At 34.3% G+C, this 24,642-nt stretch overlaps 2 protein-coding genes across 3 annotated transcripts in view; both read right to left on the bottom strand.

Moving 5' to 3' along the window:
- Positions 1-2,075: 2,075 nt before the first annotated feature.
- On the bottom strand, positions 2,076-7,401 carry LOC128218901 (uncharacterized). Of its 2 annotated transcripts, none has more exons than XM_052926667.1 (2): positions 7,271-7,401; positions 2,076-5,868 (listed from the first exon to the last, which is right to left on the bottom strand). In XM_052926667.1, exon 2 carries the CDS (start codon positions 5,851-5,853, stop codon positions 3,775-3,777), a length of 2,079 nt encoding a protein of 692 aa, XP_052782627.1. In that variant the 5' UTR covers positions 5,854-5,868; positions 7,271-7,401; the 3' UTR covers positions 2,076-3,774. The 2 variants fall into 2 exon arrangements, with proteins under 2 accessions (XP_052782627.1, XP_052782625.1); XM_052926665.1 differs by lacking the exon at positions 7,271-7,401 and adding an exon at positions 7,034-7,156.
- A 2,650-nt stretch (positions 7,402-10,051) lies between these two features.
- Positions 10,052-24,642, bottom strand: part of LOC128220473 (DNA polymerase alpha catalytic subunit-like) — a 38,184-nt gene continuing 23,593 nt past the window's right edge. The window contains exons 27-40 of the mRNA XM_052928879.1: positions 23,518-23,667; positions 20,916-21,038; positions 20,705-20,737; positions 20,401-20,493; positions 19,246-19,451; positions 18,651-18,783; positions 17,702-17,833; positions 16,857-16,932; positions 16,214-16,312; positions 15,472-15,656; positions 14,547-14,678; positions 13,642-13,758; positions 11,530-11,626; positions 10,052-10,868 (exon numbers count right to left, since the gene is read on the bottom strand). Of these exons, the coding sequence (XP_052784839.1) occupies positions 10,720-10,868; positions 11,530-11,626; positions 13,642-13,758; positions 14,547-14,678; positions 15,472-15,656; positions 16,214-16,312; positions 16,857-16,932; positions 17,702-17,833; positions 18,651-18,783; positions 19,246-19,451; positions 20,401-20,493; positions 20,705-20,737; positions 20,916-21,038; positions 23,518-23,667 (1,725 nt within the window). The 3' untranslated portion in view covers positions 10,052-10,719. The remainder of the gene's footprint in view (positions 10,869-11,529; positions 11,627-13,641; positions 13,759-14,546; positions 14,679-15,471; positions 15,657-16,213; positions 16,313-16,856; positions 16,933-17,701; positions 17,834-18,650; positions 18,784-19,245; positions 19,452-20,400; positions 20,494-20,704; positions 20,738-20,915; positions 21,039-23,517; positions 23,668-24,642) is intronic.

Raw genomic sequence — 24,642 nt, 5'->3', positions numbered from 1 at the left:
GTAGTCCCGCAGACGTTTAATTAGGCTAGTACTATGTGTATATAGTATATAGGCTAGGATAAGGCCAAATAAAAAATAGGTGCGTTTCAGGTAACGCTGCCAAAAAAAATAGGGTAGGTAGGTCGGAATATTTTTTTTTTATATATATATATATATTTGATATATTGATTTCGGTAACTGTTGACTCAGAAAGTAACAAAAATAAAAGTCATCAATTTTCAGGTTTATCAGTAGTTTTTAAATATGTTCCATGCTTCAAAGGAAACATTCTTTATTTGTCTGGTTAAATACTTTGACAATGATAGTTGGATTTCAACTAAGTTATGGTACACCACTCTGCTATTATTTAAGACTTTCCAGGATGGTTTTACTTTTCTTTATGCACCCTTTTGCTTTCAATAACCATATGTAGAATGCTAACCTCTCTGTAACATAATTACATGAAGAGTGGCACAGCCAATGTACCATATAAGCAATCAGCCAAGGAAACCTCAATGCTGTCAAGAGGACCTGGGGGTTTAGGTTTGAAGAACAAGTAACATGCAGGTTTTATTGCCAAAATTGCACACTTATGTATGACATATCAATCCGAAAGTCAGTATCTGACACAAGAAAATATAGTTCAAGAATTGAAATATACCTGCCACACAAGCACAAACTACCCGTAATTCATCTTAGAGTTCGGACAATCTAAAAATTCGGACATCCATTATTATTTTCAAAAATAATTTATTTTAGGTACCTAATTTTCGGACACCCAAAGGACATCGATTGTAACTTTTACAGTTACTAAGTCTCACAGACCAAAATTATTGATCTTTATCGTTACAATGCCTGGCTAGATTACCTAACCATATACATCACTGTGATAAGTTAGTTAGTTACTACCCATCCTAAACAATTTATTGCCTGTTGAAAAGGACGTGTGATATATTAAATGGAGGATTAAATAAACAACAAGGGTAATCAAGAGATTAAGAAAACACAGACATGACATGTTTGTAAAACGATCCGCCAATAAACTTTGAAACTTGTACCACACTTTTAATATAGACTTTATGAAGTAATAATCGTACAGTAATACTCATTGTGTCATCAATAGAACAATAAAAGTCAACACTTTCAATGATACAGGTAACTATTTAAAGTGATGAATTAAAGTTAGAAATATGCAATACTTAAGTTACAATCAAAAACACCACCCAGACACATTAATCCTGCATAGCAATATCCATGCTCTCCATGAGATCCTCGTGGGTATCACTGAGAGTTATGTGACGTCACACATTGTGACTGTTTGATCTGAAGCCGATAAAAGGTGTTTATTCATTTCAATGCATGTATAAAATGGTGTTGAATGGGATTTTAATTAACTTGATGAAGGAGTTACACTTATAGGCGTAATAACCATTGATAACTACGGATAAATTAATAAGTGGTAAAATGCAGACATGAAGAAAAAAGGCAGGTTTACCATACATGTAGATAAAATGTAAAAATGGTTATTTTCTATGAATTCGGAGAGCGAAAAATTAATTATTTTAAGGTGTCCGAATTCAAAGGTGAAGTACGGCAAATACATTCAAAAATCCAACTCTAATATTGTCAACTTTACGTACATACATTTCGTAACAAATGCTTTTCGTACCCAAATCACTTTTTTTTTCAGGGAAAAATAGGTTAGGGTCGGCGGGAAAAAATAGGGTCGGTCGGGTAACCTGAAACAGACCTATTTTTTTATTTGGCCTAATGTGTATATTATATATACGCTAGGAAAATGTGTATATAGTATATATATATAGGCTAGGAATGTGTATATATTATATATAGGCTAGGAATATGTGTATATAGTATATAGGCTAGAAATATGTATATATATAGTATATAGGCTAGGAATGTGTATATATTATATATATATATATATATATATATATATATATATATATATATATATATATATATATATATATATATATATATATATATATATATATATATCTATATATATATATATATATATATAAATATATATATATATATATACATAGGAAAGGAAAATGTGTATATAATATAAAGGCTAGGAAAATGTGTATATCGTATATAGGCTAGGTAATGTGTATATAGTATATAAGCTGGATCTATGTGTATATAGAATATACATATAGCTAGGCTAGAAATATGTGTATGAAGTAAAAAGGCTTGTAAAAATGTGTTAATAGTATATAGGCTAGGAAATGTGAATATAGTATATAGGGTAGGAATTAATATGTGTATATAGTATAAAGGCTAGGCAAATGTGTATAAAGTTGATAGGCTAGGAAAATGTGAATATAGTATATAGGTCAGGAAATATGCATATAGTTTATAAACTGGGAATATGCCGTATATAGAATATATAGGCTAGGAATATGTGTAAATAGAATACAGGCTTGGAAAAGTGTGTAAATAGTATCCTGGCGTGGAAAAATGTGCATATACCACATAGAATATCGGTTGAAATGTGTCTATATAGTATATAGACTAGAAATATGTGTTCATAGTATACTTGCTAGGATTATGTGTAAATAGTATATAGGCTAGAAAAGTGTGCATATAGTTTAAAGGACGCTCCCTCTATCAAATAATTTTATGTTATTATGTGGGTGCCTTTATCACATCAAATGATGACTGTAGTTTTTTTTGTTAATTCTGTTGTTGTTTTTTAAAGTCGAACATTTTCAATATTAGTTTTTTCCTGTCAAGTATGTTTTCTAACATAACAACATGTCATTTTGCTATAATGGCAGCTATATATCATGATTAAACATTGAAAACAATTAGTCAAGGGCAATATAAGTTAATTGGTTAAGAAATGCATTACCTTTATGTGTTTAAAGCAATGTAACACATGTATGGATTAATTTATCAAATACTTTATTCTCAGTTGTAATAAGATGAATTAGATAAATAAAGGCAATTTAAACAATTTTCCAACTTCGTTTTATGTATATATTACTATTATTAATACATTCCTACGTCTAATATACTACCGGTAAATGCATGTATTTCAGAACATGCTAAAGAAAACAGTAATGCAGGGAAGTTTGACCTTATATGATAAGAACATAGAGGTTAACGAGGCAGTTAGACATTCACACACAACATTTGAGTTCCAAACTCAACGGGTTTCAATTAGATAGATAAGTCCCTGTGTGGAAGAAAGCGTAGAAGTATGGCTGGCGCCAAAATATTTTGTACCACATCACTATTTCCAAAACACATCTAAGCAAGTGTACGAATGTTGTACACTTTTTACTTTGTATCATCATGTCCAGTTTTTCAAGCAATGTGCCTATGATGGCACGTTAGACCTTTCATATATGAACAATCGAAAACCTCTGTCATCTTCGCCAAATGAAGAGCCTCGGATGTATGCCGGTGCATTAGTAAAAGACGTTCGTAGAAAATTAAAATGGCGGTCACGCCTACAAAGTTTCTGTCTGTCTGTACTTTATGTTTAGTTTCAAACAGGCGACTTTTTACAATGTAAGCAACTGCGAAATTTAGCCATTTTGAAATTACTAGGCGATCTACTTGCAACAAATATTAAGAATTCTGATACTGCAAACCCTCCACAGATATATATATATTATCGATTGTTTCGAAGAAAAGTGGCCGAGCACAAACTTCTAATTAAAAGCAGCATTTTGAATATGAGTGCAAAACGTGCAATATTCGCTTGATGTTTTTCATGTCCATTTGAAAACACACTTTTATTTCCAGGTGTTTTCGCGCTTATATGAACGTGTACACGCGTAGGAAGTCGTCCTGTTGACAACCTACTATAAGCCTATTCTTGTCCACATAAGAACACAGCGGTTTGTTAACGCCCTTCACAATTACGCGGCTATACTGGTATCCGAGATCCCGGATCAAAACCTTGTGGACGTTATTTGATTCCTCGCCACAGACGTACACACAATTTTTTTCCGGGTCTTGGCACAATCCTCTAGGTTTCTTCAATCTTTTATTCTTGGTTGAAATGTACGCAAGGATTCTTTTTTTTAAACGCAGACACTGGTCAACTTCATCAACCATGTAGCAAGAAAATTTCTCATTCTCTGCCAAGATAATTAAAGACTCGTCATGACGCATGACCCATTGACCTTCTTTAATGGTGTTAAAATCTTCATTTTCAGAGTGTTCAAGTGTTGCTTTGATGCAATTGCCATCTCTTACTTCTATGGCGATATCATCGGATTGTGATTTACCCAGAGTGGCTTTCGATTTAAATAGAATCATCAGGCGTTTTTCATCAAACATTGACAAACTAACTGGAGGTCTTTTGGTTGCGTAGCTTGATGGTTCTTGAATTACAGACGGGCCAACTGTGTACCTAGAAATCTTTTTCAATTCGGGAAAACAGAGGAACACCTCGTTTCCAAGGCAACACATGTCGGATGGAACACCTGGAAGTTTAATCTCTGTGAGTGGATCTAATGCTCTAGATAACAGCTTCAACTTTTTATTCCCTTGGTCAGCAACAACAATTTGTCCGTCTGGTATGTTCTTTATAGCAACAATTGAACATGTTTTCGCATCAGTCGTGGTTTTCACTACATACATTTTACCACTGTCAACCTTTCTCTTCATCAGTTCCCATGGAGGTGCATCCGCTTCTTCTGACACGTTTGCCTCTGTGCCTTCAGCATTAACACTTGTCTCTATTGGAGCATCACCTATTTGATGAGACACTGAGCCAAGTGACTGGAGCACATTACATGGTTCTGTCTTGCGCAGAAATAACTGCTTTGGAATTCTGTTTTCTATGGATACTATTTTACTCATGTACATGTTCATTTTCTCAGTAAGCGTCTTGGATACCACTGCCACTTCTCTCTTTGATCCATGTAGTGTTAAAACTGATACTATGTCCCAATGTTCGTCAATATCTTTTTTAATCTTCAAACATTGACTTAAACTCTCTTGTGCTGCTTTAACTTCACGTTTGGCCCATGCCTCTGCCTCAGTTTGAAGCAAAATTCCAAGCGTTTCAATATGCTGTTTCCATTTGTCCATTAGTTCCTCACACTCTTGCTTAATTTCATATCGCTGACTATTAACTCTGTCGGCTGTTTCCACATTTCGCTGAGTGCAGATTTTTAGCCTATTTAGCAACTTACTAACGAGGGGTAAATCAGCCGCCTTGGCGAGACAGTTATTGTCGCTGGTTCCAAGATCGACTATGTCGTCGCATTTCCGATGGCTCCCTGTTAGACAAGACACACAGATCAACTGTTTGTGGTCCACACATTCGTAAGCAACATCGTTCTCTGGGTGTATTTTGCATTTCAACAAGTCTCGTATAGCTCTGAAAGGAGACGCATCCTTGGGCATGTTGCCATCTTTTAGCATTTTATGTTCTCTCGTTAGCTTGTTCTTCTTGTGGTCTCTGCAGCAATTCTGACAGAGATATTCGGTACATGTTATACAGAAACCTGAGGCAATTTCCAGTAGGTCATCATATTTACAGGCATCACAAAACTTCGGTTTCTCAACGGCCACAGTCTCCAAAGTATTCAGCGATTCGCTATGTTCTTCATCTGAATTTTTTGCACATTCCCCAGCAACATTTAGATAGTTTATTTCACTTTCTGTACTTGTATCATCAGCAGTATTGCCATTCCGTTTGTCACCTTCTTCATCCTCACCATCGACCTCATCATTGTCGTCATCATGACCATCCGAATTATCGATTTCGTCGCCACATGCATTCGAATTATCCAATTCTTGAAATACATTACTGTTTTCTTTAGCTAGCTCGCCGCTCAAACCTAAACGTTCTTCTGTGGTCTGTTTTTCTGCTTTGTCCATTGCTTCTCACTGTACCTGAAATTATCAAAGTTTTATAAATACTATTTGTTATCATCTATGCCCGCTAATAAAATACTCAATTGATTGTTATCTGTTATCAAAACATGTACATATGTATATATGTATTGCACATACCCTGCAGAACAGTGCTTTCAGTTGTTTGATAAATTTAGATTTAAAGCTGCACTCTCACAGATTGAATGTTTTGACAACTTTTTTTACTTTTTGTCTTGGAACGAGCCAATTTTTGCGAAATCCATGGAAACCAGTTAAATGAGAATGCTGATAAAAAATAGATTGCAGATATTGATTTTTAAGTTCAAAATTGATGTTATATGCATTTTTCTTAAACCGTTAGTAACGGTTTGAGCCGTAAAACATTAATTTTCGAACGGAAATTTGAAAATCTGCGATCCGATCTTTTGTCAGCAATCTTTAATCATTAGTTTACAGATATTTACGCAAACAAATGCTCTTTCCAAGACAAAAAATAAAAAAAAGTTGTAAAAATGGTATATCTGTGAGAGTGCAGCTTTAAAGGATTGTTTAAGAAATATTACACACCACTGATGGTCATATGACATTATAAGGAAGCCGAGGTCCATTCACTTTCGGGGGCTGACTGGCCGGTCCTAATAGTGCCATATGGCCCGAAAAGGTTTATTAATATTTCTTATATTGTACCGAACATTATATATTGCAATTCAATATTATTTCAAGAGCTTTATTTAAATGTCACGGTTTAGATGATAATGCTTACTTGCGACAACTTTTCGCCGTTGTGATAATATCAAGCCGCACTTGTTGTATGACGTCAGCGGCACATTTTACATTTTTGGCCAAAAATATATGGACCGCTGAGGTCATAAAACAGGACGTTTATCAAAATACAGTGATTACCGACCGATCGACTTTATGTACAAACAAAGAAGGGACACATTTATGTAAGGTATAATATTAGGAATTTATAATATTCGTTAAGCCAATAAGGTGCCAATTATGATGGCTTAAGCTATTGTAGACTTGTTTGAAATGAATTTTGTTATTCATCGAGGCTTCTGACGAAAATACCTGTGTTTAAATAATTGTTATCATGTCAAGCTAATGCGATTTGAAAATCGTTACTCTAATTCTTAGGTTATAAATGAGCACTTAGACAAAATAAAGTGTAACTTCTTACGACTGAATATCCCAAAAACAATCCACGGTTAAATCAAAGGTAATTAGGTATGCATTTCCAATCGGAAAAAGGCTCAACACGCTTTAAATAAGTCGTTCAGATTTTGACCTCGTTTCCTCTTTTATAAAAAGTCTACTTTCGGTTTGTTAAGTGACATAACATGCCAATTTTACTATTCAATGACTAACATATAATATATAGATGATGTGCAGTTAAAGCGAAAAAAAAATAACGTACCTATGCGACCATCGTAAACATTCACCGATGTTAAACGATGAGAAAAACAAGACGTTTGTATTTAGAAAGTATTCAAGGAAGATAATCCTGCTCCTAAATGTTAAAAGCCGTCTCATTATACCACTTTGCACGTCTACAGGACTACCACTAATTCTTCACAGTATGAACTAATAGGTTAGAAACATGAGTAAATAGTATATATACAGTAGGGTAGGAATATGTGTATACATATATTATTTCTAGGCTCGGAATATGTGTATACACATGTTCGAAGCATATATACTGTATACCTTGAACGATTTCGAGTAGTCCGGCAGACGTTTAAATAGGCAATAATGTGTATATAGTATATAGGCTAGGATAATGTGTATATAGTATATAGGCTTGGAATGTGTATATAGTATATAGGCTAGGAATATGTGTATATAGTATATAGGCTTGGAATGTGTATATAGTATAAAGGCTAGGAATGTGTATATAGTATATAGGCTAGGAATGTGTATATAGTATAAAGGCTAGGATAATGTGTATATAGTATATAGGCTAGGATAATGTGTATATAGTATATAGGCTAGGAATGTGTATATATAATATTTAGGCTAGGATAATGTGTATATAGTATATAGGCTAGGATAATTTGTATATAGTATATAGGCTAGGATAATTTGTATATAGTATATAGGCTAGGATAATTTGTATATAGTATATAGGCTAGGATAATTTGTATATAGTATATAGGCTAGGATAATTTGTATATAATATATAAGCTAGGAAAATGTGTATATAGTATATAGGCTAGGAATGTGTACATATAATATATAGGCTAGGAATGTGTATATAGTATATAGGCTTGGAATGTGTATATAGTATATAGGCTAGGAATATGTATATATAATACATAGGCTATGATAATTTGTATATAGTATATAGGCTAGGATAATTTGTATATAATATATAGGCTAGGAAAATGTGTATATATAGTATATAGGCTAGGATAATTTGAATATAATATATAGGCTAGGAAAATGTGTATATAGTATATAGGCTAGGATAATTTGAATATAATATATAGGCTAGGAAAATGTGTATATAGTATATAGGCTAGGATAATGTGTATATAATATATAGGCTAGGATAATTTGTATATAATATATAGGCTAGGATGATTTGTATATAATATATAGGCTAGGAATATGTGTATATAGTATATAGGCTTGGAATGTGTATATAGTATATAGGCTAGGAATGTGTATATATATAATATTTAGGCTAGGATAATGTTTATATAGTATATAGGCTAGGAATTTGTGTATATAGTTTATAGGCTAGGAATGTGTATATATTATATTTAGGCTAGGATAATGTGTATATAGTATATAGGCTAGGATAATGTGTATATAATATATAGGCTAGGAAAATGTGTATATAGTATATAGGCTAGGAATATGTGTATATAATATGCAAGATGTCATGTTATAATGCAAATGTTGCTGAAATAGGGAGCGTTTGTAACTGCTGGTTTTGAGCGAAATCTAATTAGTTTAAAAAAAAAACTCGCCTAAAATGTGATATTGTGTACACAAACCCCCAGTAAATTACATTTTTCTGACAGTTCAAAGGCGGTGGCTAACAATCCTTGATAAACCATGACATTGGACCAATTCACCCCAAAAGTCAATAGGGTCGCCTACTGACCATGTGAGTTCGAGGACTTCACCTTGACCTTTTTACCAATAGGGGTCATCTACTGACCATGAGAGTTTGAGGACTCTTCACCTTGACCTATTGACCTCTATACCAATAGGGGTCATCTAATGACAATGAGAGTTTGAGGACTCTTCACCTTGACCTTTTGACCCCTAAACCAAGAGGTCATCTACTGACCATGACAATTTGAGGACTCTTCACCTTGACCGTTTGACCCCTAAACCAATAGGGGTCATCTACTGGCCATGAGAATTTGAGGACTCTTCACCTTGACCTTTTGACTCCTAAACCAATATTGGTCATCTACTGACCATGAGAGTTTGAGGACTCTTCACCTTGACCTTTTGACTCCTAAACCAATAGTGGTCATCTACTGACCATGAGAGTTTAAGGACTCTTCACCTTGACCTTTTGACTCCTAAACCAAATAGTGGTCATCTATTGACCATAAGAGTTTGAGGACTCTTCACCTTGACCTTTTGACTCCTAAATCAATAGTGGTCATCTACTGACCATGAGCGTTTGAGGACTCTTCACCTTGACCTTTTGACTCCTAAACCAATAGTGGTCATCTACTGACCATGAGAGTTTGAAGACTCTTCACCTTGACCTTTTGACTCCTAAACCAATAGTGGTCATCTACTGACCATGATAGTTTGAGGACTCTTCACCTTGACCTATTGACTCCTAAACCAATAGTGGTCATCTACTGACCATGAGAGTTTGAGGACTCTTCACCTTGACCTTTTGACTCCAAAACCAATAGTGGTCATCTACTGACCATGAGAGTTTGAGGACTCTTCATCTTGACCTATTGACTCCTAAACCAATAGTGGTCATCTACTGACCATGATAGTTTGAGGACTCTTCACCTTGACCTTTTGACTCCTAAACCAATAGTGGTCATCTACTGACCATGAGAGTTTGAGGACTCTTCACCTTGACCTATTGACGCCTAAATCAATAGGGGTTATCTACTGACCGTGAGCGTTTGAGGACCTTTCACATTGACCTTTTTTCGACACAAAAAGTGAAAGGAACAATTGTTGTTTTTTTATCATATTTATTGCATATTATATTCTAGTGAATGGCAGTGAAATGCTATTGTAAATATTGTATATCATTATGAATTGTGGGAAAAATAAACAACAAAATACAAACAAAACTGTTCTTGAATATGTAGTAAAAATGTTCACTAGTTAATAAATACATAAACATACAAAAAATAATTCAATTCTATTTAAATATTATAATTTATGTTTAATCATGCCACTTCTACACACATAATGTTTGTCATTCATATTTTAATTGCTGGAGAAATACCTAGTACATTTTTCATTACAATAACACAACTTTTCTTTCCCTACAAGTCAACATACACTGCATGTTTCATATTTATATAACTTTCGGACTTCAAACATTTATATCCTTAATGAATGGGGCAAATTTTGAACAAAAGCTTATTCATAGTAAATCAGGACTTTAGAATTTATCACAAAATGCATAGATGTATTTTACTGGGTATGCTATATATAAATAAATTTATTTTGTATTGAGCTGTTCCACTAAACTATTTTTCTGAAACACTGCCAAAAATAAGCTAGCATTATTTCATTAACTTTTTTTTATTTCCGCTGTAATCCTTACAGTACTACACAGACGGGGTAGCTTAATAGCTAAATTTCATAACTTTCTATCACTTTAATAGTTTTAAACTACACTGTTACAATAAACTTCACGTGTCATCCCTTCAAGTGGAAAAGACCCTCAAAAAGTTTATCAAGGTTGACCTCGGAGTATTCGCTACGCTTGAGCCAGTTCTCAGCAATATGCCTCAGGTGAGCGTACGCTTCCCTAATCTCTGGCTCTTTGCTCACTTGGAGGACTTTCTCTGTAAAGACATTGGAAAGTAAATTAAGCTAGATTTTATGCTTGAGAGTTGAGGTCATTAAGTATATCGCAATGTATGACCAAAACCTCGGCAATATGCCTCAGCCTCATGTTGGCGAGCACCTAGATGTTGGGATAAGTCTTCTAACTAGAGGGCTTTTTGTGTAAAAAGATAGGTGGAAGTAAAACATTTTAATGTCATGCTTGATGAAGGAAGGCCTCAAGAGGATTCCAATCCCATGTTTTATGTGTGAGATTATATAACAATAAAAAACATTAAAATTAAAAATATTAGAAATTATTAATACACTGCTTGAATGCCAAAGCAGGATGAGTTTAAGATTATACTTATTGAAACAACATGCTATTGAATGGCAACAATAAGCTACATGTAATGTGTTTATACAAGGTTCAAACTGCTAACAAAAATGAAACACCAACATATGTCTGTTTTCTCCCCGTTCAAACAAGGGGTATAATTTGACAAATATTTAAGCTAGAGTAATGGGCCTTGTTGTACATATTCATATTGTCTTTAGCAACATGAGTACAAAGTTTCATGTGAATATCCGGCTAGGTTACATTTTTTGCACACTGACAACATCAAGGCTATCATGATATCCCGACTTCTTTAAAAAAAGGAACAAAGCCAATAATGTTACCTTTTTCTTTCTTGTCTGTGGTATGTGCAACAGCTCTGTCAATGTCGAACACATACTGGTAGAAACACATCTGGGTGTACAGCATACTGTCCGTGTACTGAAATGGCACAAATAGAATTATGCTATTGAATATTATAATTAAAAAATGTTGGTACCATATTTGTATTGTGCATATCTGAAAGAAGACATAGAGCACCAAATAATTTGCTACTTTCACTTTGCTTTAAAAATATTTCAAAAACAGCAGAACAGGTAAGACCACTTATCCTTGTACATAATCAAACTTTTGATCATCAGTTAAATGCATAAACAAAGATGATTTATAAAAAAATTCTAAACTATGTAGTTTTATTTCCTTCTTTCCCATCACAAAACACTCATAATGATGTAAATTTTTTGGAGGAGCAACAAAACTAATAACACAAATTAAATGTCAAGCAAATGTTAAGAAAATTGTTGATTCTGTAAAATGAACTGAGCCCGGAATTTAATTTAGTGATGAAATGATTATCAAATACAATTGACGATGACAATGTCATCTCATCGACAAGCGATAATGGTTATCCAAAATGGATATCACCAATTTTACTTCTGTTTATTAAGATGTTTTTTATTGCGGTAATTATTTTATGCTTATTTTTCTTTCCGTTAATCTACGTTGAGTTCATTTTAACAAGGAAGCGTCACTTAAAAAATGGCCTTGTGATGATTTAATTCATTGTTTATATATTTCACTACACATTTTGCAAAAATCTGCCACCATGGTGTAGTTGGAGTGGGGATCCAGACTCAATGCATTCTGTTTGTGAAAACTTTTTAAATATTGTTTTTAATAAACATTTTTGACAGGGTTATGAAATTAAGACATTTTCAATATAAGCAATTATGTTTGCATAAGATAATTCAAATTAGTTTCTTATAAATAGTTTCTAGCTACAAAACACCGTTTCTAAGGCATTCAAATACACTTGCTTGTCATCGTTATCCACGAGATTTTATTTTCGCCGGAAATGAGAGACATTTAGATCACAAGAGGAGATCTCCCGATAGTTTTTTCTCTGGCGAAACTGTAGCAGTCGCTACAATTCAAAACATTTTCCGATATCTAATAAATCATAGTATCTTAATAAGTATCTAGTGATGCCGGGACACGGAAGGAGAGCAAAAGAAGATGGGTACAGATTGACCCAGCCAGAATGACGGATGATGTGCCGGAACAGGGATACGATTAAATGTGATTTTACATAGATAAAATGCTCGGATAGTTTTCTTGATGCTGTGTGTTTTATTGGTATGTTTTTTCGCTAAATTTTTAAGACAGTCAAAATTATAGTATTTACTAAATGTTCCAAAAAGCTTGTAATAGAAATTAGTATTACATATATACTGATTCCAGGTTAAACCAATTAAATGATCATGATGATACTATGTATAAAGAATTATTGATCAATAGTATATCGAAATGATTGGTCCTTGATTATCAATAGAAAAGGAAAACCGATCTACAAACACTAACCTAAGTTACATAACACTAAATAACAGAATGAGCCATTCCGTACAAAATCAAATCAATGAGAGTTGCATCAAATGAGATGCCACTATGAACTGAAACATAGGGCAAAGATCACTATACAAAAACAAGGAAATAATAGGCTAGGAGTCAGCACAATACAATGAACATGACTGGAATGATTGCAGGGCAATTTTCAGATGATTGACACACCTGTACTTACCTCCTCTCACCACTGAGTGCAATAGTAAACAATGGAAGTATCATTATTTCTTCAACAAAGAAAAGTATTTTCTGCAAAGAATGTTAAGCAGCAATAGTATTATCCAAAATTATATTTATTTCCATGCATAATCATCTTAAGATGACAAAACCCAAAACATTCTGAAATATAACCAAGATGGCTCACTTATCAATATCTACAAAATCAAATCTCGATAATTATCTCTCTAATCTATTAGTACTGCACTATCTCAGTGAAGTCTTTTAAAACTTTTTTAATCACATGGTAAGGTTAAGGAAGCTGCATTTTATTTTCAACTATTTGAGTATCCTTGAACAATGTTCTTATTTATACTAATTGTTTGTAAGTAAGTTCATACTTCCGGATGAAGAATGCCCCTATTACATGCCGGACAAATCGGGTGGCCCCTCTGGAACACAAGGGGAAGTTTCCTCATCCGAGCGCTGCAGGCAGTGTCCTCACACTTCAACATGCCCTGAAACACACCCACACAATGTGATCATATGTCAGCTACCGATGCAGGACTTCCCCAAGTCATGACTGTAGAACATTTATGGACATTTTACCTATATTGCTAAAAATACATAATCATGTAGTGGTGATAATTAGGGCTAAAATTGATTTTTACATGCTGACTGGTCACTTTTAAAGCTGCAATCTCAGATATACCATTTTTTACAACTTTATTTTTTGTCTTGGAAAGAGCAAATTTTTGCATAAATATCTGCAAACCAATGATATACGATTGCTGACAAAAAAAACAGATTGTAGATTTTCATAATTATTCTGTCCGAAAATTAAAGTTTTTCTGGCTAAAAGCGTTAGTAACGCTTTAAGAAAAATGCATAAAACATCAATTTTTGAACTTAAATATAAAATTCTGTGAGAGTGCAGCTTTTGAAGAAAACTGACACACAAGAAGTCTACAATGGCTGCCAGATCAATTTGCAGTGTGTGAAACAGTTAAACAGGTGTTTTCATTTACAATTGGTGTTTTCCCTATTTGTCCAGTTCATATAAATCTTTCCAGTAAAGGTGAATTTGAAGACAAATAATAGTATGTGTAGACTAGCGTAACACACATGTCCAGAATTCTGAGAGAAGTGTGTTGAGTTTCCCAGAGTATCAGTCTAAGACTTGCACAGCAGTCATATATATACGCATTTTGAAAGTCTAAGAAGCATCAACTTATCTTTTTGAAAAAAGTAGTTACATTCAAGGTTTTGAAAAGCATGATATATTCTAACATTGTTCACATCGTACCTGATAGTATTTCCTGATGTGGTTCCTGATAGCTACAGTTAGCTGGTTCCCAATCACACTGTAGTTGTTGGCCACCAGTGTTGAGCACTTCTCGTTCCGGCACTTTCCCAGGGAGGCCTCAATGTACACATCCTGAGATAAGCATGAATCAAAAAGTTTGTACTATTTTCTTTTTATAGAGTTCCCAAATCTAATACAGAGACCAAAACTGATTATAAGTTTTACAAACTTATATATATACAATTTAAGCCCTAACATTTTACAACACATGAAAATGAAATCGGGAACTTTTATGTCTTAAACAATTAATCTAAACACAGTTTGAGGTACGTTTAAAAACTAGATTTTGTTTTCAACATTTAAAGACATTCAAGTTTTAAGACATGACATGTCCACCTACTACTGCCTTGAAAGGCCAATAAAATAGGGTTATTAGTACTGCGTTTTGATCTGGGAGGTTGTATTCAACTCAAGTGGATTTTTGCAGATTTTGATTTCACTTGGCTTGCGCCTCGTGATTGCGCCTCGTGAAAACCAAATGAGAGTCAAATACGACATTCCCGATCAAAACGCAGTACTAATAACCCTTTTATTATATACATTACTGGTTAGATCACTTAAAAGCCACATGTTTTCATAATAAATGTCATTTTAACAACACACTTTTTTGTTTTATTACGCCATTTTAATACCGCACACGATACTTCTTATGACGTGACGTCACAAGAGTGGAATACGGCCGTATTGCACTGGAGTGGAATATGGACTACCGTATTTTGCGGTATGTATTGGGTGTAGATTTATGATGGGTATATAATAAAGCACAATCTCTATCCGCAGGGTGAGGCAGGAGACCTTTGACCTCTCATAGCCCTTAAAGAGCTATTGCAGTGTATTTGATAAATGTATATAAAGCTCCCTTTACCGCTCCTGTGAAGGGCCCATCTAGCAAGATTTCCCTCTTGCAGTTAGGTGAGGGGCATATGACCTTTAACCTCTCACAGTCCTTGTATTTCTCCTCGTCCGTGACCTTGACCCCACCCAGAAGGTCATCATCCTCGTTCTCCTCACGTACATTAGATGCGTGCCGATAACCTGATGGGTCCAGACCTAAGAATGATAAGGATACAAATCATTCATATGATCATATATGATCAACCAGAACAATGCAAATCCACAGGTTCTAACAGCTGATAACTGTCAATCCTGAAAATACCCGGGGGCCTGTTTAAGTAAGAAGATTCATGACCCTAGTGGAGCAAAAGTCATTATCAAGGTTATTTATTTTCATTTCAAGGTACTTCCTAAGTTCCTTCTGCTTTTGACGCAAAAGCATAAGACAATTTTACAACTACAATAGTCTGTAGTTTAAAGCTTTCAATCCTGATCTTTAGAACCCCTACAATACTATAACTATCTTATCCTCAACTTTTCCTTGGCAAAAACAATAACAGAAGCTAAAATTGAGTGATAAATATATTTTTAGGCAGAGGGAGTTTATACACTTGCTAATGATAAGACTGTTGTTAAATTGTAGATCTTTGAATAAATTACACTTCAATGAAACTCTGAAACACTTTTATATCATGATTTTATATCTTTCTATGCTTGGCCATATTATTTAATGCAGGCCCCAGATAATTTACTTACACAAAAGGAGTACATACCAAGACATTCAGCAATGTGGGAAGCGTCGGTTCCCTCGATGGGGTCACACAGTCGGGACACAACGGGATGTATCTGGTGGGCGAGGTAGTACTTCACATCTGTATTATACACATAGCTGTTAACAATCAATGTTTCAAACTTCAACAACAAGCTTAAAATCTTACATTAAGTTCATCGCAATTGAAATTGTTACTAGCCTGCAATTTTTTGTTTCATTAAAAGGTCTTCTGACTTCCATAATCTTACATCTGTGCAAACGAAACAAAAGTCAAGTTCATTTCATTTATTTCCACAACTTTGTGAATATTCTTAATACTGGCAGTTTAAATCACACAAATATGTAGGAAAATAACAAACGTAATTATGACTCTAAGATAACTTAAATTCACAACCAAGACGCTTATTGAAATGGGCCCCTAGCTCAAACACATTTAACCTGTGGAAAGGTATACGGTCCAGGTTTGGGCTTGATTTGAGACCTTAAGCATACATCTTAAATCTTATATCTTGTAACTCTCTGACTGTGCCCATTTTCAAAATTAGGGCCTCAAACATATTTCCATTTTCCCATATATAAAACAAAAAACTCTCTAAAGAAACCGCCAAAATCAGTACACAATTGCAAAACAGATTAGATCTCACCTTTCTTGAGCGATTCACTTTTGGCAAGCTCATCTGGGTGGTAGGCCCTCTGGGAAGCTGGGAGGTTCGACCCATCCTGTCAGGTAAAAATACACTTGTAATATATATATATATGCTAATCCAGAAACAATTTTTTGAAGTGTGGTTTAGGTTGGACAAAACCTTAAGAATGCATTTGCAAATTGTTGATTTTTTCTTATTTAATACACCTGAGGGTGGTTAGAATAAACGTCAGAGAATTCTTGTAGGTTTGATCCAAGGAGGTCATTATGTTACTTAATGGTTTTAAATATCTATACATACAACTGTACTTGTAACAGATAAATTTTGAACTACAAAGTTACCTCAATTAACAGACAACACAATTGAAACTAAAAAAAACAACTAAATTTCACAAACAACACGAGAACATTGCAAAGAGAACGCTCTTCTTGTGTTTTTTTTTTAAATCATATAATTATATAAGGGGCATTATTTAACAATTAATTATGAAAGCCCGAGTTAAAAAGGGACTTTTTATACGTGTGCATATTGTCACTGGCAATATGTGTACCAAGTTCACCTTCCAAATTTTGATGGAGTTTCGAGTTATGACCAAGGTTGTTGTTTTTTTGTGGCTGAAGACAATGACACCAAGGGAATGATAAAACCTTTTTTCCATCGAAAACCAGGCACATGACAGTGTGTGCACCCTTCAGCCTCGCCTCCTACTCGCTGTGCTGCATCACAGCTAATGAGCGGTTAGAAAACCTTTTCTATCAAACAAATTCTTGTTTCCCGATTCCTTTATGAATGGGCTGTCAACCAAATGTTCAAACCTACAACAGAAATGCGTCCTCCCTCACCTCGCAGACGATGTAAGCCACAGTATCGCCTCCCTTGATCCTCTTCCCTCCCTTACTGTTCAGCCTCATGGCCACCTGCACGTGCGGTAGAGACTTCTTGTCCGGGTAGTCTTCTGGATTCTTGGTCAATTGCTGTAATGAAAGAGCAATTTCAGAAAAAAGTCAGTGTTTCATGCCCTGCTTTAGTTCCAATAAAAAGGGATATATTATGGGTTTTTTAATATTAAGTTTGATATTAAAGAAGGTTAAGATTATATGAGTGACGACAGTCACCAAATTTTAAAATCGGACCTTCATGCATCAACTGAACTGATGAACAAGTTTGATCAAATTGAGAAAAAATTAATGTGTTTTTGTTTAAATATTTATTTTAGTAAAAGAAATTGCTCAAAGGAAATTGGCCCTTCGACACCTCCTGGTCACATTCAGTTTTGTGTATGTAACTTTCAAGACAAAGCAGTTTTAACTTGGTGATGAGGTTAGTAATGAGGTATTGTTCCATTTGTATTCAGTCATCTTTTTACCTCCTCCACGACCTACCGGTAATTCAGTTTTAAGATTTAAAACAATTAATAATATTCTTTTAATATTCCGAAAACAACGGTTGTTATGACAGATACTGAGTTTAATTTGAAAGAAATGAGCATAAAACACAGTACTTCTACCTTATGAGACTATAGAAGACCTCAGTAAATATTTTAGCATTCGGCAATCATTTAATATTTTTGCGCTTTCTGCTATTGAATACACGGTTACAATCTTGTTATCAGTAATCAATATTTTCCATAAATGCAGTATTTAGTAAGTAGTTAAAGGTTTATCAGTCAAAATTGATGTTTGTTATACATGTGTATGTATTGATTTTAAATAAGAGTGTCATTTTAATGACAATGTAGTGTTACATCAATTGGTAATGAGGAATTATGATTTTTATATGAGGTTTTGTTACCTTTGTAATGAGGTATTGTTCCATGGGTATTCTATCTTCCTTCACCTCCTCCCCGACCTCATTCAGCCGGGCGTGGATCTTCTCTACCACAACTTCACGATTCTCACCACTCAGGATTGTTGACACCACGTAACTGGCATGTGAAATATTTTGGTGTGAATATCAGTTAAAAAAACAAAAACAGTCATTTGAAATAATCTGACAAGCCATAACACATTAATTAATCAATAAATTAATTAAAATTCATAATAATCACTATGAAATCAAAAGTAAAAAAAAATCATTTACACAATCAATTATTGAAGGTAAAAGATTTTATTTTGTTGGAACTTGATCATCCTACAGGCCCACCATCACAGTATGTTAAACCACAAGTATTTATTTACACTGTTTCAAGAATGTTCTTCGTGGTAAACTTGAACAAAAAAGCCACGTTCATTTATATCCAACCTCACCAACTTTCCACATCATTCTTCTAATGACAGTATCACCTTTATATAAAGTATGGACTTCAATTGACGCAAGAGCCCCCTTTTTTAAAAACGAAATAATTCGACACTACATCCTGTTGAACTGGCATTACAACATGACTCACTCTCCAACCTCCTTAGCGAGCCCGGACCAATCACGTCTCACGATATCCAGCCCTTTTTTCTCCTCCTGAGTCGTGTATTTCCCATCTGGCCCCTTGTGCACACTGAGGGCGGCGTATTTCTTCTTCTTCAACAGCAGCATGCTCTTGTAGATGCCATCAATGTCTATCTCCAGTAGCTTGTACAGCTTGTTTACCTCAGCCTTGATCTGTGAGTGATAACATGTAACTATAATGGGCAGTTCACAATGTTTTCCCTCCACCACTTAATATTTGTCTTCAACATGAAAATACACTTCTGTCTGATATCTGTCCAAATTTTGGCTTTAGTTATTCTACTTTTGGTTAAGTTAATACTATATATATTTTTAGCTTGATAGTGATAAAAGCTGAAGATTATAGAATCACTCTTGAGTCTGTTTTCTGGGCAGAAACAAGTACCGGTGTCCATTTTGAGAGGCCATGAGAAAATATCCCTGCTGTGGATCAAACGCACAACCTCTTACTTTTGGAAAGAAGGGTACTCTTCTTTTACCGCAAGCAAACCTATCACGATGAATATTTTAAAAGATATGAAATTTGTTTAAAATCTTCCCTACTGTTGTTGTCCACTAAGGCACAATTTTAAAGACTAATAAAACAAGGGGAGATAACTCCAGTCAGGGTCATGTGACCTGTACCAATTTCACAGAGGCGCAAGTTTACATCATGGCCATTAATTTCTGAAAGTTTGAAAAAGATTTGTTGAATAATAACAAAGATGAATCCCGGACAGGGCTTATTTTGCCTACTTTAACACATCAAGGGGAGATAACTCTGGTCAGGGTCATGTGACCCGTACCAATTTCACAGAGGCGCAAGTTTACATCATGGCCATTAATATCTGAAAGTTTGAAAAAGATTTGTTCAATAACGACAAAGATGAATCCCGGACAAAAAAAAAACGGACGGACAGACGGACGGACAACCCGATTCCAGTATACCCCCCCAAACTTTGTTTTGGGGGGTATAAAAATAATCAATAAATATAGCTGGTTTGTAACTTGGTGACCAGGTTAATGTCCGAACAATAGGCGTTTACCATAACAAGACATGATCAAGTCTATGCCCCACCCACCAATTGGCAACTTTTAAGACCGCTGTTATATCCATCCCTACCTTATTTCCGAGCTTTGTGACCTGGTCTACATCTGTACAGTTAGAGTTCACCATGATAGAGTCTGTGTCTCCGTATATCACATCCAGGTTCATCTGTAAACACAAACATGTGTTTATGAAAATATATCAAGCATTTCCCTTCAAATAAAATTTTAATACAAAATTATTTTCTTATATTTACCATATTGGTGTAATGGTCTATGAACATTTATAAAACAATCCATGAATACAATTAGAAACCTAGTTAACTTGGTAGATCTATCAGCATTTTTCATACAAAAGGCAAGTGAAGTTTAGTACTTACAGCTTGAACCAAGTCCTTAGTTTGCATCAGGATCTGAAAATGAACAAGAAATATCAATACTAGTTTGTAGATTTTATAAAGTATGCAGTGCAGTATTTAAAAATATATGTTTTTAAACAAAGATTAATTGAATGCCTTTGACGTAGAAACTTTGAGGTAAAACCTATCTATTTCCTTAGCAAATTGAAAGCTTTAGAAGTCAAATCCGTACCTCTCTTCCTTTCATGGTGATGAGAGCAGCCAGGGGTTTGGCGTAAAACCTCGAGAAGGTGAAGCCCAGGCATCCGTACATACTGTTGGCTGTAAGCTTCAGTGCCTTCTGTCGTATGTCATACTGAAATGGGGGTGTAAGAATTTTCAAAGTTTTTCTAGTACCATGTAGCTAAAATGTCATCATGTACAGAAGTATGAGAACTTACCAAGATATATGATTTATATTTCCCATTTTATCATTAGCATAGCCTGATATCCTCCATAAATCCCTACAGAACTTAAATGCTCTCAAAATGGTGCAGCAAATGTAAGTGTTCCAAAGAGGTATTTAACTCCAGCAAACTTGATCTGGGGTGGTATTCAACATCTTAAGTCATGTCCTAAGTTTAGTATCTCACTGGTCACATGATATATTCACTTAATAAATAGAGGATATTTGTTTATTTCAGTGTAAGATCGTATTTTATTTCACGAGTGTCATAGAAAAACATATTTTCACGAGTGGCGAAGCCACGAGTGAAAATGTAGTTTTTTTATGATCACGAGTGAAATTAAATACGATCTTACACTGAAATAAACAAATTTTCTGTTTCTTTTATGCTTATTTTCGGAGTTTTATTTGTTTTTTATTTAATTCTGAATTACCCCCTTTTTTGAAAAGGGTGGGCTTTACGCCGCTACCCGTGGGGCGCCCCTCATGCATAATTATAGCTGTCAACTTTTCTACTTTCGGTTTGCTGAGAAATAGTTCTCTGCTATTCATTCTTATTGCTTAATATTCGCTCGTTTTTTATTGCAAAGCTTTATGAATAGTAAACATGAAGTATTATTAGTGCACTAATGTTCCAAAAAATAATGAAAACACTTTTTATTTTAACCAAATTACTACGCCGCCATTTATAGAATGAAAATTTGGAAGGTCAAATGTGTTAGCAAAACAAATGTGGATACTCATTGGATTATAACCATTCTTCTTAATTTAAGACTAGATATACGCGTGTTTTTAAAGTAAGTTAATATTCAGTCATCTTACTGTCAGAAACCAGTCTGTTTCGCTTTAAAATGTTTGTTTTCCGGAAGAGTAAATGCCACGCTAGTTTCTTGACACATTTTGAGATGTGGGTGGGGTAAAAAATATCGGATCTATCTGTAAATTGTTGTGTGAATTCTCCAGGAAGCTCATTTTACGTACTACAACGGTTAACTGTTCAAAATACATTTGAACGATGCTATAAAATTTTATTTATGTTCGAACAGTTGTTTTTGTCTGTAATTTGTTTGGAATGAAAGCAAATGTTCGAACATTCAGCTTCAGAGATCAGTAAAATGTTTGATAAACGGGATAACCGGTAATAAACGGTAAGTTGTTAATTTCCAATTATATACTTATTTAAATTTATAAAATATTTCTTTATTTTTTTAAACATTTTTTGACATAATTTACTGAAGTCCAGTGTTCTGTTTTGACCAAGGCAAGTACATGTAACAACAAAGGATTTTAAAAGTAGTTCTGAAAATAGATATTTTCACTCCTTATTTTGCAGTTAAAATATCAAATTGATATTTTCACTGTTGTTATTTCACTGTTAAAACCCCATATTTCATCGTAAAGCATGAAAGAATATCTTAATACTTTATTTTCATTAATTTTACAAAAATGTAAAAATTGTTGTTTTAAAAACTTTTTTTCTTAATTTGACTGTAAACATTTGAAAAATTGGACTGAAATTACACAATGACTTAAGATGTATTTTACAGGCCCGGGTTCTGATGTTGGCGGTGTTTACTTAATGCCTTCTCCAAGTTGAGACCGTCACTACAACTTGCAAGCTTCCTGGTCCCAATATCACTAAAATAGTTAAATCTCAAACACAATTCCAACTCATTTTACCATAAAACATAAAAAATTATTGAAAAAATATATGTTTTTACGCATTTTTAAACCGCATTCTATCATTGAATATGTTGATTGAAACCTTTGGTCTAGATTCCAATGGAAAAATATCCTACAGTCAAAAATGTACTTGAGTACAATTCATTGCCTATTAACAATTTAATTGTAAAACACTAGCATATTTTTTGCTCTAGAATAAGTTTTCTGTGAAATATTGTCAAAATCTTTCAATAACACATTCCATGAGAAAAAATGTTTTCAACAAGTATAAAAACATGCAAGATTTTGATCAACACTATGCCTGTATGTGGTAAAATGAGTTGAGATTTAAATTGAGATTTGACTTAAGTATTTTCGTGATATTGGGGCCTGGGGCCATATTACAGAAGCATCTTAGGGTAAGATTTTACCTTTTCCTTAAATTCAACAATTTCCTTAACTGTTTAATTACACAGGTAGAAAGTGTTATGCATAGTGTCAATTCTGCAATTAAAATATGGACACTGAAGTTTTTTAAAATGAAAAATTCATTTTAAATAATCATTTTTTTTGCAGGTTTATAACATTTCCAAATATACTTATGTTAAAATATGTTAGAAATTACTGAAGAGCTTCTGTAATACGGATGCTGGTCTTTACAAGCCATTCTGCAACATGAGTATATTAGGCTTTATCAAGAATAGTTGAGCCAGTCCACCACCCCTACCTGCATCATCTGTTCTGGAGACAGGCCGTCCTGTTTCATGAGGTTCTTCACCTGTCGACGACTCTCCACAAGTTTACGAATCTCCGTCGGCAAGATCCCGGGCTTCAAGTCCGGGCTGGGCAATTCTATGTTTAACAAGTCTTCTTCACTCTGAAAGCAGGGGAGGGAGGGTATGCATGTTACTGTATGCTCAGTCTACAGTGGTTTAAACTCAGTACACAGTGTTAACTGATTACAATGAGAACATTTTTGCTGTGATGTTTTTTCCACTGAATACCAAAAAATCCTGTTACACTCTAAAATAGTTGATAGTACTACAAAGTAGCAATGATCAAATTTTAGACAACTGGAAATTACGCCTAACCCCACTCTTTTAAACATGAATTACCATTTAACGTTTAAAACTCTCTGGACAAACAAATGTATATAGATTTAATTCTAATACTTCATATGTCAAACAGACTTGTTTATAACCAAGGAATTCATACAAATCAGATTTTAGCATCATGTCAAGTCTTTAACAGTCATCAAAATTAGACTTTTGGATGAATAAGCCCAAAATTCTTATACTATTGCTTGGCATCAAATTTTTTAACAAGCCCTGCTATATAAAATTCAGAATTTGAGCAAGCCCGAATTACATTTTACCAGTGCAGGGCTTACGGGCTTGTGCTTATTTCGACCACTGCTTGAAGGGAAAATTTAGAATTTCAAGTTCCTATGAAACAGCCCATTTAAAAACATCCCCAGTATACTTATAACATCCCATGTTAATACCCTTAGTAAGTCCCTAATAACTACACCACAATATCAAGTTAACAAGCAAAACAATTAAGAATGCCCATGTTATCAAGCCAAGAAACTACGATAACCCCTTGCTATCATGCCAAAATAATCTCTGTAATACCCTAAACACTAAACCATGTTATAAAGGCAAAATAAAATATATATCAATCTAGTCATACTGCATGTTATCAAGCCAAAATACTAAGGTACAATGTACTGCCCAAGTTTTCAAGAAAAAAATACTTGGTGTCTATAATAGTCTAATGCACCAGTCAATTGTAACCACGGCCCCCCCTGGTCCGGGGAATGGCGGGGACTTTGACTTTCGGTCCAGCCAAC

This window comes from Mya arenaria, chromosome 15 (assembly GCF_026914265.1).
Source record: "Mya arenaria isolate MELC-2E11 chromosome 15, ASM2691426v1".
Classification (NCBI taxonomy): Eukaryota; Metazoa; Mollusca; class Bivalvia; order Myida; family Myidae; genus Mya; species Mya arenaria.
This window is presented reverse-complemented; position numbering and strand designations above follow the sequence as displayed.

Excerpts from the sequence above, each read along its gene's own strand:
- LOC128218901 (XM_052926667.1), bottom strand. The coding sequence starts at position 5,853 with ATGGACAAAGCAGAAAAACAGACCACAGAAGAACGTTTAGGTTTGAGC.